Source organism: Anguilla anguilla, chromosome 19, assembly GCF_013347855.1.
Source record: "Anguilla anguilla isolate fAngAng1 chromosome 19, fAngAng1.pri, whole genome shotgun sequence".
Taxonomy (NCBI): Eukaryota; Metazoa; Chordata; class Actinopteri; order Anguilliformes; family Anguillidae; genus Anguilla; species Anguilla anguilla.
The window spans coordinates 15,785,377-15,800,187 of record NC_049219.1 but is presented as its reverse complement, the minus strand read 5'-3'; the positions used below and the strand labels follow the sequence as shown (position 1 = coordinate 15,800,187).

The following is a 14,811-nucleotide window of genomic DNA, read 5'->3' as shown; positions in this document are numbered from 1 at the left end:
TTTTTGAGGACTGGATCAATTTTTTTAATACGGTGAGTGACATGGACATTTCCATGTATTTGTGGCTTATTGTTTATGCAGATTATTACAATCATGCTAGGCCCATATATATATATATATATATAATACAGATTCCCGTTCTCTTCCTGGGCGTCATTTTCACGCCCCTTCCACTATCATGACGTATTCATGCTTCTAGTCCTGTGATTGGTTATCTTGGTGCCAGCTCCGTATCACGTGTGTCGGAAAGGCCCAGTCAGCGTACGCGTTACTGTCTGCCTGCGTGCCGGTGGCCGAGGGGACCGGTGCGGTGCTATGGATCCCATGAATAGCGCTAGTCCCAGCGAGAAAGAGACCGATTATGTGCAGATTCACGCTGCCACGTTTCCAGGAGCGGTACGCAACAACAAGAACGACCAGGAGAAGCTCTCCACAGTCGTTAAGAGTGTCCACCGAAAACTGCGACGGAAATACCGAGAAGGTAGGCGCTTTCTGTGGGGTAGAAGGAACTGGATTCTGTTGTGCAAAAATAGCCTGTTCAGTTAGCTAGGCCTCTCAAATAGCAAGAGAGTGCAGCTTACTTAGCTGAACGACAATACTAGCCGACATTTCTTTGGTGTTAACTGGCAGTTCTGCATGTTGTGCCACATTATCGATATAATTTAGCAAGCCATAGTGAATCGTAAGATGTCAGTTGTTGTTTACAACAGATGTCTGTTCGTTGAAGACTTAAATGTCCACGGATCGTATGTAAATAGTTGCTTCCTGTTGCAACTAGCTGAATGTTTTTGACTGTCTTTGCCTTTGTGTCATGTTGAGACATGTTCCTCTCTACTGTAATAGACAGTTAGCCGTTAGTTGACCTGGATAGATAGCCAACCAGAACACTCACACGAGAGCAGGAGCTGCGTCAGAATGGAAGCATAATGGTCTTTTATGACAATAACAAATTTGGGTCAGCATAAACTAAGATAACGCATACCACGGCGTCACACCCACATATCAGTACATATGTGTGTCCAATGCATAAATATAGCTGTACATATTTTTTTAATGGAATTTGAAGAAGAAAAAGAAGCTCATGAATCCTGCAGGAGGAATGTGGTGCATTAGCTGTAGCCAACGTCAGTGACAACAAGCTGGCCGACTTTAAGTTATGTACCGAAAGGGTAAAGTAAGGTAACATAAAACCCCAGTGAAGTAAAACCAAAGGCTTGCACAAAGGTTAGATTAACCCTAGCAAAGATAACATTGTCTGTAGGACTGTCAGAACCAGGCTCCTGGGTTGGTATAAAAACAGTGTGGTCTTAAACCCAAGGGCCACAATGCAGGGTTAAAATCTTCTTTTATAGAAAGTCTGCATGTGTATTATAGAGGGTGCCTGCTGAAGGGAGAGGCTCGTGTGCTATAAACTTAAGTGCCAGCTCAAATAGTGAAGTATGCTTGGGAGGATTTAAGTTGTATGTTTACTGTATTCTAGCGATGGTGGGCAGATCTTGTCCTGACACCAGATTGCATTATCTACTGACGTACCGCCCACTCTGATTGGAGAACCTCTCCACACAGTTCTTCAGGCGTTCGCTCGGAAGCTGAAAAGGTCTTTATTGTGTTGGTGTGAGGGACAGTTCATTGGTTCCGTGCCGTTGGGATTAGCTGTGCAGAACACCGTGTGCCTGACTTATCAGCCTCAGACTGGCACAAGGGCAACAAAAAAAAAAAAAAGAAATCTTTGGGTTTTCTGGTCAGAATGCAAGTGTATCACTTTAATGAGGTCCCACTTGAGTTGCTTCCACTGCTGTGTAAAAGAGCAGTCAGTTACAGATTTCGTCATAGTCGCTATTTACCAGAAAATCATCTCCGTAAAGTCCCAAGTTGGGCAATCATGTCATTACTGTAACTAATTTAGCAACACTTTTCCTCTTAGTGAGCAGAATGTAAATGTTTGCATCTTTTTTGTCTTTCTTTAAATAACTTTCTATAAATGTAGAAATATCACACGTAGATCCAAGGATTCTATTTTAATTCTGAAAACTGTTTATTAATTATATTGGAGTCAGAGGGAATACACATTTTTGGTGATTTGTTTATATTATTTGCCAGATAAATATGTCAGTCAGTCACAGCACTTCCTGTCGAAGCATACTTGCATACTTGCTTATACACCTGCTGCACTGTGTACTCTGTGCTTTGATCTGACCTGCGTACTGCATTCCGACAGGGATGCATAACTGGCTGTGGGTTATAGAGAGGAAGGTCACGCACTCTGGGTTCATAATTGCAGTAATCACTGTTCTCATAGTGGGAAAAGTCATGCACACTGTTGCAGGTAGTCGTGACGTACGTGTGGTAAAAAGAAAAATCATAGTGTACTTCGCAAAACACTTGGAGTTCCACCAAGTGGAAGGAGCTTGTTCAGTACAGCTGAGGTTTGTTTTTCAAATTATGTGTTTTTTGTACAGAAAAGGCATTTTCCACTTTACGCGCGTGTAAAAGGTAAATTCCGTAAAGGCATTAGGAAAAACATTTTCACGCAGAGACTAGTCAATGTGTGGAATAGCCTGCCAGTTCATGTAGTTGAGGTAGAAACTCATTTTCAAGACCAGGCTTGATAGCACAAACACACCCAAATGGACACACACACACACACACAGAATAAGTAGATCATGTATACAGTGCATAACATAATTACTATAGCATGCACATATTTGGTATTTAATTTCTTTATTTACTAACTCTGTAATGCCTGATTAAATTTGAAAGCCTGCCCCTTGGCTGCAACATCCTCTAAATCATCTGTGGGGTTTTGAACTTTTCATCTCCAGGACCAGGGTTGAAGGAAAATAGAACTAAACGTGCAAACATTTAATAAATTTTTTTAAAAAACATGTTTTCCCCCCAGTAAAATCTTATTTTGACTGAGTTTAATTCCTCTGGCGGGTGAATTTAATTGCAGCCAGAGAACTTAGCCTGGGTATGAAAACAGGGCTCTGCACAGTGGCTCTTTTGAGTAGACCTCATGAGTGGATAATAAGTTAAGCATGATCTCGTCTACTTGGCATGAGGCTGCAGTATTCATGCTGCTAGACCAATCCTGCGTTTCCCTCTTCCTGTTGTTGTTGTTTTTATTCCTGGAAACCAAAAATACTTTTCTTTTCTTTTTTTTTTTTTTGAAATCTCTTTTTGCTGGTTGGATTTCTGTTTCTTTGCGTGTTCACTCAGAGGGGTGTGTGTAGTCCTCAGACGAACAGCATTTTTAGGATCCAGCTCTGGGAAGGAAAGCAGTTGTAAACACAGTTTAAAAAAAAAAAAGGAAATGAGGTGGGCGGGGTGGGCAAACATAAGCCATGCTTAGCCTTAGCGGCGGGGTCTGGAGACAGAGAAGGTTCCGGAGAGAAAGCATTGGTCATACAGAGACACGCTCCCGCATTAATGGCTGTCCGTGCCAGTCCTGGGCAGGTCTTCTCCTCAGGTAGGTGTGAGGATGGCGCTAGTTATTCACACCTTAATACTTAATACTGCTTAATTCGTTTTCGTCTTTTAAAATATGCTTCGTATGTGTAATCATTCAAATATCCTCGGGGAAATTCAAGTTAGTGCAAGACCAAGACTTGCCGTGTTTTCATATTTTTTCTGTGTTATTACTGCTGCCCTTATCCCATGCTGTAATGTTTGTGTGTGAAAGGGGGTGTGGCACTCACTGCTGTGCTCTCGATGCTGGTGAGCGGTGCTGTGTGCTTCGCGCAGGGATGTCTCAGACTGCGCAGTGTGCCTGTGCTCCCCTGTGCCTGTGTTTAAACTCTCGCTGACCCAGCGCTCTCCTTCTCCAGCCCTGCGCTGATAGTCCTGCTGTAACTGTGCTCCCTGAACTCTGCCCGCAGTGGGGTATTTTGAGAATATCTGGCGGTCCTGTGTTGTAACTGTGCTCTCTTAATTGTGCCCGCAGTGGGGGATTTTGAGAATATCTGGCGGTCCTGTGTTGTAACTGTGCTCTCTTAACTCTGCCTGCAGTGGGGGATTTTGAGAATATCTGGCGGTCCTGTGTTGTAACTGTGCTCTCTTAACTCTGCCTGCAGTGGGGGATTTTGAGAAGATCTGGCGGGAGCACTGCGAGGACGAGGAGACGCTCAGCGAGTACGCCCTGGCCATGAAGAACCTGGCCGACAACCACTGGGCCAAGACCTGCGAGGGGGAGGGCCGCATCGAGTGGTGCCGCAGGTGAGCGCCGCGCTGCTGCCGTGGAAACGGAGCTCGGGCGCTACGGCTGTGATCATCCTGAGCCGGTTATCGGGATCGTGCTTTTATTCTCTGTATGATCAGATGGCATTCAGTAGGATCTTACACTATTCTCACTGTAGTGTCAGTCAAGATTATTCACACTGCAGGTTCAGACTGGGCTTAGCAGGGTGCGTGAGTGTCTGCGTGCAGCACACACATCGTTGAAAGTGCCGCCTTGCTTTCCTCCTCTGACACACACACACACACACACACACACACACACACACACACACACACGGCCCAGAGGCAGAGGAGAGCCTTAAGAACATTTGGCAGTCGGGGAGTGGCCGCTGAGGTGCATGGAAACCAGACAGATTTATGGAGGCAGAAGTTTGGTGGACGGCCATGACTGAGCAAAGATGCAGCTGCGGTCCCCGCCTCCTTGTCTGAGACGAGGGATCCGACCAATCGGCACGGCTCTCCGGTGATGTCACCGGGCTGCTGCAACTTTCTTCCTCACATATGGAGCTTTCTGAAGCTCTGCTTTCCCCTTCCTTTTTCTGCACTCCGCACAGCTTAAGCAACAGTGTCAGCGTCACTTTTAAAAACTGGGTCACAGGTCAAACGCGTCTGTGTTCGTCTCCCTCTTGTACAACAAAAATAAAATCGAACTACAAGAACTGCATTTCTCTTTAATGTTAGCGACGACCCTGGAATAATGCATTTAATGAAGGCTGCGTGCAAATAGGTCTGGAAAGTGTAGTGTTTGTTAGCCGAACGGCGGAGAAGCAGGTTGGCTCCTTGTCCTGGTTTGGTCAGAGCGAATCATTATGCAGCGATATTCACCAAGCGGCCCGTAACCTAGCAGCAGATGGCTTTGAGTCATAGCCCTGCTTCTGTGGAGCCTCGATGCCCTCGAGCACGATGCCTCATCCAGAAACTCTTCATCGTCTTCGTCACCGAGAAGATCAACTGGCGTGCAGCCAGCTCGCCATTTTGCACGCAGAAATGTCTTATAGAAAGATGCACATCAAGGAGGAGGAAAGAGATTCCCCTCCCAGGATTTCGTACACTTGTAAATTCACCTGAAGAGCATGCGTCTGTCACAGCGTTTTACGGGACTGTAATAAGGAGCTGGAGGATTAGACGCATGACCCATGAATTTAATTAGACATGGTAAAAAAAGAAACGCACTGTATTTCACACATCAGAGGTAACCCCTTCGCCCACGCTGGCCTATCTTAATCCCACGCACCTCACTGCTGTGATCCTGCTCAGCTGCGTAAGGATGAGCCACGGAGTGGTGAAAGCCTTCCCTTTATCTGTAGTGTCTGAGCCTCCATTATGTACCTGTACCGTACGAACCCTGGAATAATGGATGGGGGAATGATTCAATCTAGGCTGTGAAATTAGCGTGCGTCAGTGAAATTACGGTCTGGTAAGTTGCCTACGCCGTAAACGTCCCTTGAAGCGCTCAGGTGATTTTTTGCACCCTGAGAAGCGCGTTCTGGTTCCGGCTCTGCCTCACACAGCTCATGAGCGCGAACGCGAACGTGTTTGTGGCTCGGCAGTATCTGCCCCCGCTGCGGTTTGAAACACGGTTTTAATACGAGCAGAAAAAAGCACAGCTCTGATACGGCCCACGCTGATCCAGCCGTCAAAACCCTCGCCGTGGAAACGCACCTAATCCTTTAGTGACGGTCTTTTTCAGATGGTGATAATTCTGAGGTTGAAATTTCACAGGCGATTTCCCCTGCCCAGTCCGACGACTTCCACGGTCGGTACGAGCCGTGACGTGTGTGTGTGTGTGTGTGTGTGTGTGTGTGTGACGTGTGTGTGTGTGTGTGTGTGTGTGTGTGTGACGTGTGTGTGTGTGTGTGTGTGACGTGTGTGTGTGTGTGTGTGTGTGTGTGTGTGTGTGTGTGTGTGTGTGTGTGTGTGTGTGTGTGTGTGTGTGTGTGTGACGTGTGTGTGTGTGTGTGTGTGTGTGACGTGTGTGTGTTTTGTGTCTGCAGTGTTTGTCAGGAGTACTTCCTGAACGGAGGGATGAAAAGGGTGTTGGAGAAGGATGAGAAGCGGGCCAGGCTCTCCACGTCCCTGTCGTCTGCGGCCCCCCCGTGCGCCCCCCCTCCGCAGACCAACGGACCTCACAGGTACGGCCTTCGCTTCACTTCCTGCTCTTTCACAGACGGCCAAAACCAAGCTCCAGACGGTTCGTTACATTGCATTACAGGCATTTATCAGACGCTCTTATCCAGAGCGACGTACTCAACTTTTAACACAGCGATGGTGTTCCGTTCACGTTCAGTTTGAATGTAGGAATTTGGCTGGTTGGCACTGGGGCGCGACGGTGGTGATGGAACCTGTGACCACACTGGGGCTCTGGGCACCAAACCACCTGGCGCTGCCAACGCAGGACGCGTCACTGCTAGCATAGCCGTGTTATCCCGCACCTGAGAGAGAGAGAGAGAGAGCGAGTGAGGAAAAGGAGAGCAAGAGACTGCAGGTAAGAGAGCTCAGGTGCACAGAAGTATTTGTAGGAATGCATTTTAGGCTGAGTGGAGCATTTCAAAGGGGAAAAAGCAAAGTTCTTGTTGGTTAAATAGAATCTTCATCAGCCAGCTGATTATAACTTGTTGACTCACGTTATTGCGCATAATTTATTATTAGGCTCTTATCGGCACAGAAATGCCGATCTTCCCATATCTGTGTGCGTTCTGTGTCACCGTGGGACTGGCAGTGTGTGAGGTGCGAATGTTCATTCCAGATTAATTATCTGAGTCTGCGGAGGTCTCTCACCCAGTTTTTTCCCCAAACGCCCATCTGTACCCCTCCCCCTCATATCATCTGAGGGGTGCTGCTGCTTTCTTGTTTATTCATTAAATGGAATTTCATTTTCACACCCAGCAAGGCTGTTTGTCTCTGGACCCCAGTCAGTTAAGCAAGGCCTTTCTTTTTGTGCCATCCTGTTTAGTTTTTTTGTTGTTTTGTGGTTGGCGGGTTTTGGGGCGAGGTCCTCTGTTGCCGTAGCGCTGAGTACTGTCATCGGCGTCGTGTCTGTCAGCCCGAAGGTTCCCTGCGGACGTCCGTGACGGGTCCGAATGTGACAGGGGGGGTGTGACTGTACCCCCCCCCCCGGCCTCAGGCCAGGGTCTGCCCAGAGCAGCCTGCAGCCCTGTCTGTCCTCATACACCCTCATGTCCCCTCCGTTTGGGTCTGTCTGGGACGTCCCGCTCTGGGCCTCAGACAAGGTCAGCTGCCCAAATCCACCCCGGGATCACTACTGCTGCTTCACTCATCTACTTATCCAAAGACAGTTACACCGCCTCCTTTAAAGAGACACACACATGAAACCTGTCAACCCTTTATACCATAGATACTCATTGTAGATCTTTTATTTTCAATTTTTTTTACAATATGTAAATTAAGCAGATTTCAGTTTAATTCAGATTACGCAACTCAGGGGTGCAACGGCAATGCCTCACTTGGGATTTGAACCTGCAGCCTCTTAAACTACTAACCATTATATGGTGCTGATGCTCCACCTACTTCCTGCTTCTGGCCTGGCTTGCGAGCACAGCACACATGCCAGAAGCATGGCAAGAACCAGGCCAGGGAATCCCTCACATCTCCTCTTTGGGAATCCAGAGGAATTCCTCATGGCAGCGAAAGAAGCCGTTTGGGGTGGAGCCTCAGTGGGCCCCATCAGGCCGCAGGGCAGCGGAAGCGTTCCTCTTCCCCTTACGCTGCTGCAGCACTGGGACTCTGCAGCTCCCGCTGTGATAAATGTGCAGCCTTTATGAAGCTGGGGGTCCTCCCCTGAGTAACGTTACGCACTGATTTATAGAGCGTGCGCAGTGTCTCTCTCTCTCTCTCTCGCTCCGGGCTGAGCTCATTTCACACCAGGCTGAGCTCACCCTGTTTCTCTCTCACTCGGTCTGCGGCAGATGTGTTTGTGTGAGGTCTGAGACTGAGAGATGGAAATGAAGCATAGTTTTTTTGTTTCTCATCACGGTTGTCGGCGAGGCGGTCGGGGTGTGGTCCTCTCCTGTGGGGGTAGATTAGGACGGGTCGGTACAGCTCCAGACGGGCGCCGCACCTGATCGATCAGGCAGTAATGTAATTTGGAGTGTCTAAGGGTTTAGACCTGTGCCTTGTTACTGCAGACATTATTAATTATGACTGTGCTTTGGTCTTAGTATCAGCTCCAGGCCTGGCCCTAATGAACCATTAGGTCTGTGTAAGCCCTGTTTTACACTACATACATTTATTTATTTTTTGCTTTCGCTTTCTGGTTTTGCTTCTTGAAAAATATCGGGGTGACCCTTTCTGTCTGGGGGTTCCTCTGATTTCCATATTTACAGCAGCATGGTTCTGTGGAACTGCAGAAGGGGAGCCTGGGAGAGATGCTAACGTGCTAACGTGGGTCTGACTCATCGGTCTGATTCTCTTCTGCCATCGCAAACTTTGTCTAGCCTTTTAGCGAGGGATGAGTCAGGAGCGGGCTCTTGGAACGTTTCCTCCCGGAATGTTTCTGGTGAGAAGAGATCTGCGCTCACAGACGACCTGCAGCTCGTAACTGCGCTGAGCTGAAAGGACTAGGGCGTCAGAAATCTTAGAAGAGAATGCGTGAATCAGGCTTTTCATTTCGGTTTTATTGAGTGAGGCGTTATTTTCGATGAAGAAGTGTAGGGAAAAACCCCGAGAAATAACTGCATGTAAATGAAAAAAGAAAAAGAGAAGAGAAAGTTAGAAATGGGAATGATCTGAGGTCAGTGTGTGCCTGTATGTTAGAGTGGGGGGTTATGGTAATGCCCCGATACCCTTCCCAAAACTGGGGGAATGTCGGGAACTGGCATCATACTGGAGCTTGCAGTCTGGGCCTAAACCCTTACATATGCTGGTTCCTCTGCAGAAGCGTACGGGTCTAATGCAGTGGAGTGTGAAATGCGGTGGCCGTGTCCGTGTGTGTGTAAATAGGAGGCAAACGGGCACAGGGGTCTGAGCGTGCTCCAGTGCCCCCATTCTGTCTGCTCTCATTTCACTCACACTGCATCACCTGCGGCCTCCTGCCTGGCACGCACCTCCCCTGCGTCTCCCCCACACCTCCCCTGCACCTCCCCTGCGCCTGTGTCTCCCCCACACCTCCCCTGCGCCTCCCTCGCACCTCCCCTGCGCCTGTGTCTCCCCCACACCTCCCCCTGCATCTCCCCTGCACCTCCCTTCGCTTCAGTGTGGAGGTTCTCGACGCTGAGCTCAACACTAAACTGATGCAATATGAGAGGCTGCCTTATTGACCGCAGTGGCAAACCCTAACAGTTGCGTCTGGTTCAGCGGTGGCAGTGTGGCCATTTTACCATCGATGCGGCCTGTTATTGCCCCCGCTGCGCGTGGTCCCGTTGGCCCAGATGATTCCCTGCATTACGCTGGCGCAGCTCTGCCTCTGTAACCTCCGGAGTTTGGTGTTTACTCTGTTCCTCTCCGGCGGTAAATGACACTCTCCGTCCCTCTGCGCGTAATTGGCTGGGGTCACGCTTAATCACACGGGGCTCGGCCGCCGCTGTCGGAAACGGCGCCCTCGCAGGTTGTCATGGTGACGGCGGAGCATGTCGGCCCCCGTGTTTGGCGGTCCGCGGGCCCCCCCGGTTAGCGCCGGGCCGTCCGGCTGACCCGCGTCCTTCGACTGGAGAACATCTGACGGCACATCAAAGAGCTCCCAGATGTCTGAGGACAAACGAACGCGGGAGGAAAGCATCTGAGGACACCGTGTGTGTGTGTGTGTGTGTGTGTGTGTGTGTGTGTGTGTGTGGCGTGTGTGGCGTGTGTGCGTGTGTGCGTGTGTGATTCACATTACCAGCGCCCGTTACTGCTCTTCATAAAATATGTGCTTTTGGGTGCTCTTTGCATTTTATTACTGAAGCCGTTTATTACTCTGTTTTATTGGTATTCCAGCCATCAGAAAGTGTGTGCGTGTGTGTGTCTGCGTGTGCGTGCGTGTATGTGTGTGTGGATTGGGTGTGCGTGTGCGTGTGTGTATGTGTGTGTGTGGGTATGTGTGCGTGCGTGCGTGTATGTGTGTGCGTGTGTGGGTGTGTGTGCACACATGCGTGCGCACGCACACACTCATTCTCATTCTCTCTGTCAATCATTCTCTCTCTCTCTCTCTCTCTCTCTCTCAGGTTGAGTGTCCAGACGGGGAGAATCCGCCTCCTGGATGTGGGCAGCTGTTTTAACCCTTTCCTGAAGTTTGACGAGTTTCTGACTGTCGGTATCGACATAGTGCCTGCGGTTGAGGTAAGCTCAGAAAGAACATTCTCGCATGAGTGAATTTGGAGGATGTGTTCTTCTGTGACACGCAGTGTTAATCTTACAAAGGGGCCAGTTCTGACTGCTATGCAGCCACATCCACACTGTGTGTGTGAGCATGTGTGTGTATGTGTGTGTGTGTGTATGTGTGCATGTATGTGTGTGCATGGGTGTGTGCGTGTGTATGTGTGCATGTATGTGTGTGCATGGGTGTGTATGTGTGCATGTGTGTGTTTGTGTGTGTGCGTACGTGTGTCTGTGTGTGAGTGAGTGTCTGAGATGTCTGTGTGATGCAGTTGCTGGAGCTAATGTTGCTGTGATAAGGATCAGTAATTAAAGCCTCTCTGCAGGAGATCTCTCATCTCCCCCTCTCTCCCAGACCTCCCCCTGCACCTCCTCCCTCCTGCACCTCCTCCTCCACCCCCCCGCCTCCTCCCCCCCCCGCGCTCCCATCTGCCGCTCGCACGTGTCTAGGGTGCTGAGAGTTAAGTAGGCGTGTGCCATTTTACGAACGGCTCGAAGGTGAGGATGTCGTGTGATTGGCCGGAGCTCGCGGGAGGCGGGAGGGATGGCGCAGATGAGGTTCCGGAACGCCGTGATGCGCCATGGCTGCGCTGAGCTCGGAGGGTTGCCATGCTACAGTGCATGTGCAGGCCCGCGCATTGGCTTTCTGCAGACAGCGCACCTAGCGCTGTCTTTTTTAATGAATAGAGCGATTCACCCACGTGTTAAAATAGGGTCCCGGGCTCTGCTTTGTCGGCTGTTTCGGCGCGTGTGGTTTATAACCCACTCATGTGAAAATGTGTGAATATTCTCTGGTGCGTGTGAAAAGCTCTCTGGGCTAATTTAAGAGGAGGAGCATTCTTTGTCACACCTATTATACAAAAACATGGTGCTGCCTATCGAGGAATATGACCTCATTATTTCACATTTAAAAAAGAAGAGAAATGGGACTAATGGGGTGTATTTATAAAGCCTGTGTGCCCTGTTAATGTGCTCTGAAACGCCCTCTTTTCCCCAGAGCGTGCACAAGTGCGACTTCCTGAACCTGCAGCTGCAGCCGCCCCTGCAGCTGGAGCATGACGCGGTGGACGCCTTCCTGCTGCAGCTGCGCAGCCCGATCGACGCGCTGCCGGGCGAGCTGTTCCACGTGGCCGTCTTCTCCCTGCTGCTGTCCTACTTCCCCTCGCCCTACCAGCGCTGGATCTGCTGCAAGAAGGCCCACGAGCTGCTGGCCCTGCACGGCCTGCTGCTCATCATCACGCCCGACTCCTCCCACCAGAACCGCCACGCCCCCATGATGGCCAGCTGGCGCGTAGCCGTGGAGACGCTGGGCTTCAAGCGCTACAAGTACGTCAAGTTTGCGCACATGCACCTGCTGGCCTTCCGGAAGGTGTCCCTGCAGACCAGCAGCGACCTGGTGAGCCGGAACTACCCGGAGATGCTGTACATCCCGCAGGACCTGGGCGGGGCCGAGGAGGGGGAGTGCTGGGACACGCCCGCCCCGCCCCGCTCTGAGGACGAGGACGAGCAGCTGGCCTGCGGCTTCCTGGAGCTGCCCGACGCGCCCTACGACTCGGACTCCGGGGAGAGCCAGAGCGGCTCCGCCCACTGCCAGGAGAGGGAGGAGCCTATCCTGCTGCACAGCTGAACACTGACAGGCACACACACACACACACACACACGTACGTACATACACACTCTCACACACACACACACACGCATATACATGGTCACATGTGTATGTACACTCATACACATGCGTATACATACGCACACATACCAGTGCACGCTCATTTGTGCACATAAACGCACCCACACACAAACATGCCTTTATCTCTCCCAGCTGTCGCCCTGCCCTGCCCTGCCCTCGTCCTCCCTCAGAAAACACCAGCGCAGTTTGCACAGACGGAAACAGAACAGCAGAGCGGCGTGTTTGTTGTTAGCCCCTGGTCGCGCGCGCTAGCTCAGACTCTCACACGCACACCTGTTCACTGGCGCTTCGTATCTTCACGGTGGTGAAGTAGTTCATCTTCGACCGTCTCGTCCTTTCTTTCGTCCCGTGACATTTGCAGAAATCCTGATGGGAAAAGTGTCAGGCAGGAGGGCCTCTCTTTTAAATGGAGGATTCAGGCGAAGAAGCTGAAACGGAGTAGCCTGCAGACGTGAGAGGATGCCTGATGAAGCTGAAGCAGAGTAGCCTGCAGACGTGAGAGGATGCCTGATGAAGCTGAAGCGGAGTAGCCTGCAGACGTGAGAGGATGCCTGATGAAGCTGAAGCGGAGTAGCCTGCAGACGTGAGAGGATGCCTGATGAAGCTGAAGCGGAGTAGCCTGCAGACGTGAGAGGATGCCTGATGAAGCTGAAGCGGAGTAGCCTGCAGACGTGAGAGGATGCCTGATGAAGCTGAAGCGGAGTAGCCTGCAGACGTGAGAGGATGCCTGATGAAGCTGCGCCTGCTTTGTGCTGTCGGGGCCACATGCATTTCGGCCCCTGAAGCGCCATGCCAGTCTGTTTACTTTTCCAGCAATGGTTCGTCAGCCATTTTGAAGGCACGGGCGCGATTTTAATCCAACACCTTTCTGGGTAACGAAGATATTGGGATCTTTAAAAAAAAAAAAAAAACTAACAAAAAAAAACAACCATTGTTTGTAACATTTTACACTTTTTCATAACAGAAACAAAAGACAAGAAAATTAGTTTTACTAATTTTGTGAAAAATAACTGAAAAATAAGATGGGTTTACTTTCTTTTTTGATAACTGTGAACATATTAGTGTACTCATAATGTGAGGCATTCTAGCTGCAATCGATTCTTCTGTTTTCAGGCAGTTTAATCTTGGATGCGTAGATCCAGCCCATATCAGAGATACAGTAGAGAGTAGGCATGGGGTCGGTCATCCTTCTGCTAGTTTCTGTTTTTTTCTCTCTTCTACAGAACAGTTCATCTGCAAATTGATATAATTGAATATTGCATATTGTGTACTGAGACCATCTTCATACTAATATGAGCACTGTCCCTCCATAGTCATACAGATTCCGGTCTTTGGCTTTATCTTCATGCAGTGAGTCCTCTCAGCCAAAATGTACTCTTTGTCTCAAATGTTTTTACAAGGCCTTTGTGTCAGGCTGTCAGTGTTCTGCATTTCTTTGGAATATTTTACCTCAGTGAGGTTTTTTGCACTAATACCCCTGTCTGGACTCAGTCATGGCTAGTTTTCGTTTTGACTGCATCTCTGCAATAGCTTGTTGTGTCCTTACTAAGTACTGTACCTTAATATTGTGGACAAAAAGGTTCATTATTGTTAACACTAGAGAAATAGTTAACGTTGCACTTCTTCATTGCAATATTTGCCTGCCTGGGTGGTTGGAATGTGCCTGTGTGCATTTGTGTGTATGTATGCGTGTGATATTTTGTCTTTGATACTTTATTTCATGGTTTTTTGTTTTTTTTCCCCTGACACTCAGAGGATGCCAGAAGTAATAAAATGAGTTTTCACTCTAGGTAAACATTCAGTAAAGCAGAAGAAGTGGTCTGATATTATACTGTGAGTGTGCTGTAGTAACAGGCTCCTATGATGTCGGTGATGTTGGTCACTCCAAACGGTGCCTTATATGTCAGTGTTTTCCTTGCGTGCGTGCGCTCCCTGTCCAGAGACCCACGTGGAGCAGGATAACAGCCGGATGATCTGCCAAATGAACTTTAGTGGGCATCACCACTGGCCTGCACTGGAAACCTTTCACAACAGGAAACATTTGGACGATGGACGACTGCTCAGTTCGGGGGGGAAAAAATAATAAAACTATTTTCTTTGAATTTTCAAAACCCATGAATTGCGTGCGTGAGTAGTTCCGTTGTTGCCCTGTTCCTCACATTGCCGGAGGTGTAGCCTTTGTGTGTGTGTGTGGGGGGGGGGGGGGGGGGGGGGGGGGGGGGGGGTTTGTACTGTGTTGTGTGTTTGCAGAAAGGGTTGCTGAACACAGACGCACATTTTCCCCCTGTAATTGGTCTGCTTGGCTCGCCGTCTGTATGACCGACTTGTTCTGTGTGCGAAGGCATTTCAGCCTCCGTGACGTAGAGCAGTCAGGTGAGCTTGTTCAGTGTTTTCTCCTTTTGATAAACAAACGTGAACATGGTCTCCCAGTGTGGTTTGTCTGTGCGAAACATGATGCCACTACATTTCTGTCCCTGGTTTAACTGCCAACACCAGTCGTTGTGATGGTAAAGCAGTTACTTTTTTTAAAAAACCTGTATTGAACCAGAATGGCGAAGTGTCAGTACTCAGGGGTT

General features: G+C 49.4%; 1 protein-coding gene across 2 annotated transcripts; it reads left to right on the top strand.

Moving 5' to 3' along the window:
• The first annotated feature begins 267 nt into the window (after positions 1-267).
• bmt2 (base methyltransferase of 25S rRNA 2 homolog) lies at positions 268-14,350 on the top strand. Of its 2 annotated transcripts, none has more exons than XM_035402499.1 (5): positions 268-481; positions 4,074-4,215; positions 6,231-6,368; positions 10,395-10,509; positions 11,543-14,350. In XM_035402499.1, exons 1-5 carry the CDS (start codon positions 316-318, stop codon positions 12,170-12,172), a joined length of 1,191 nt encoding a protein of 396 aa, XP_035258390.1. In that variant the 5' UTR covers positions 268-315; the 3' UTR covers positions 12,173-14,350. The 2 variants fall into 2 exon arrangements, with proteins under 2 accessions (XP_035258390.1, XP_035258391.1); XM_035402500.1 differs by lacking the exon at positions 268-481 and adding an exon at positions 3,361-3,469.
• Positions 14,351-14,811: the final 461 nt, after the last annotated feature.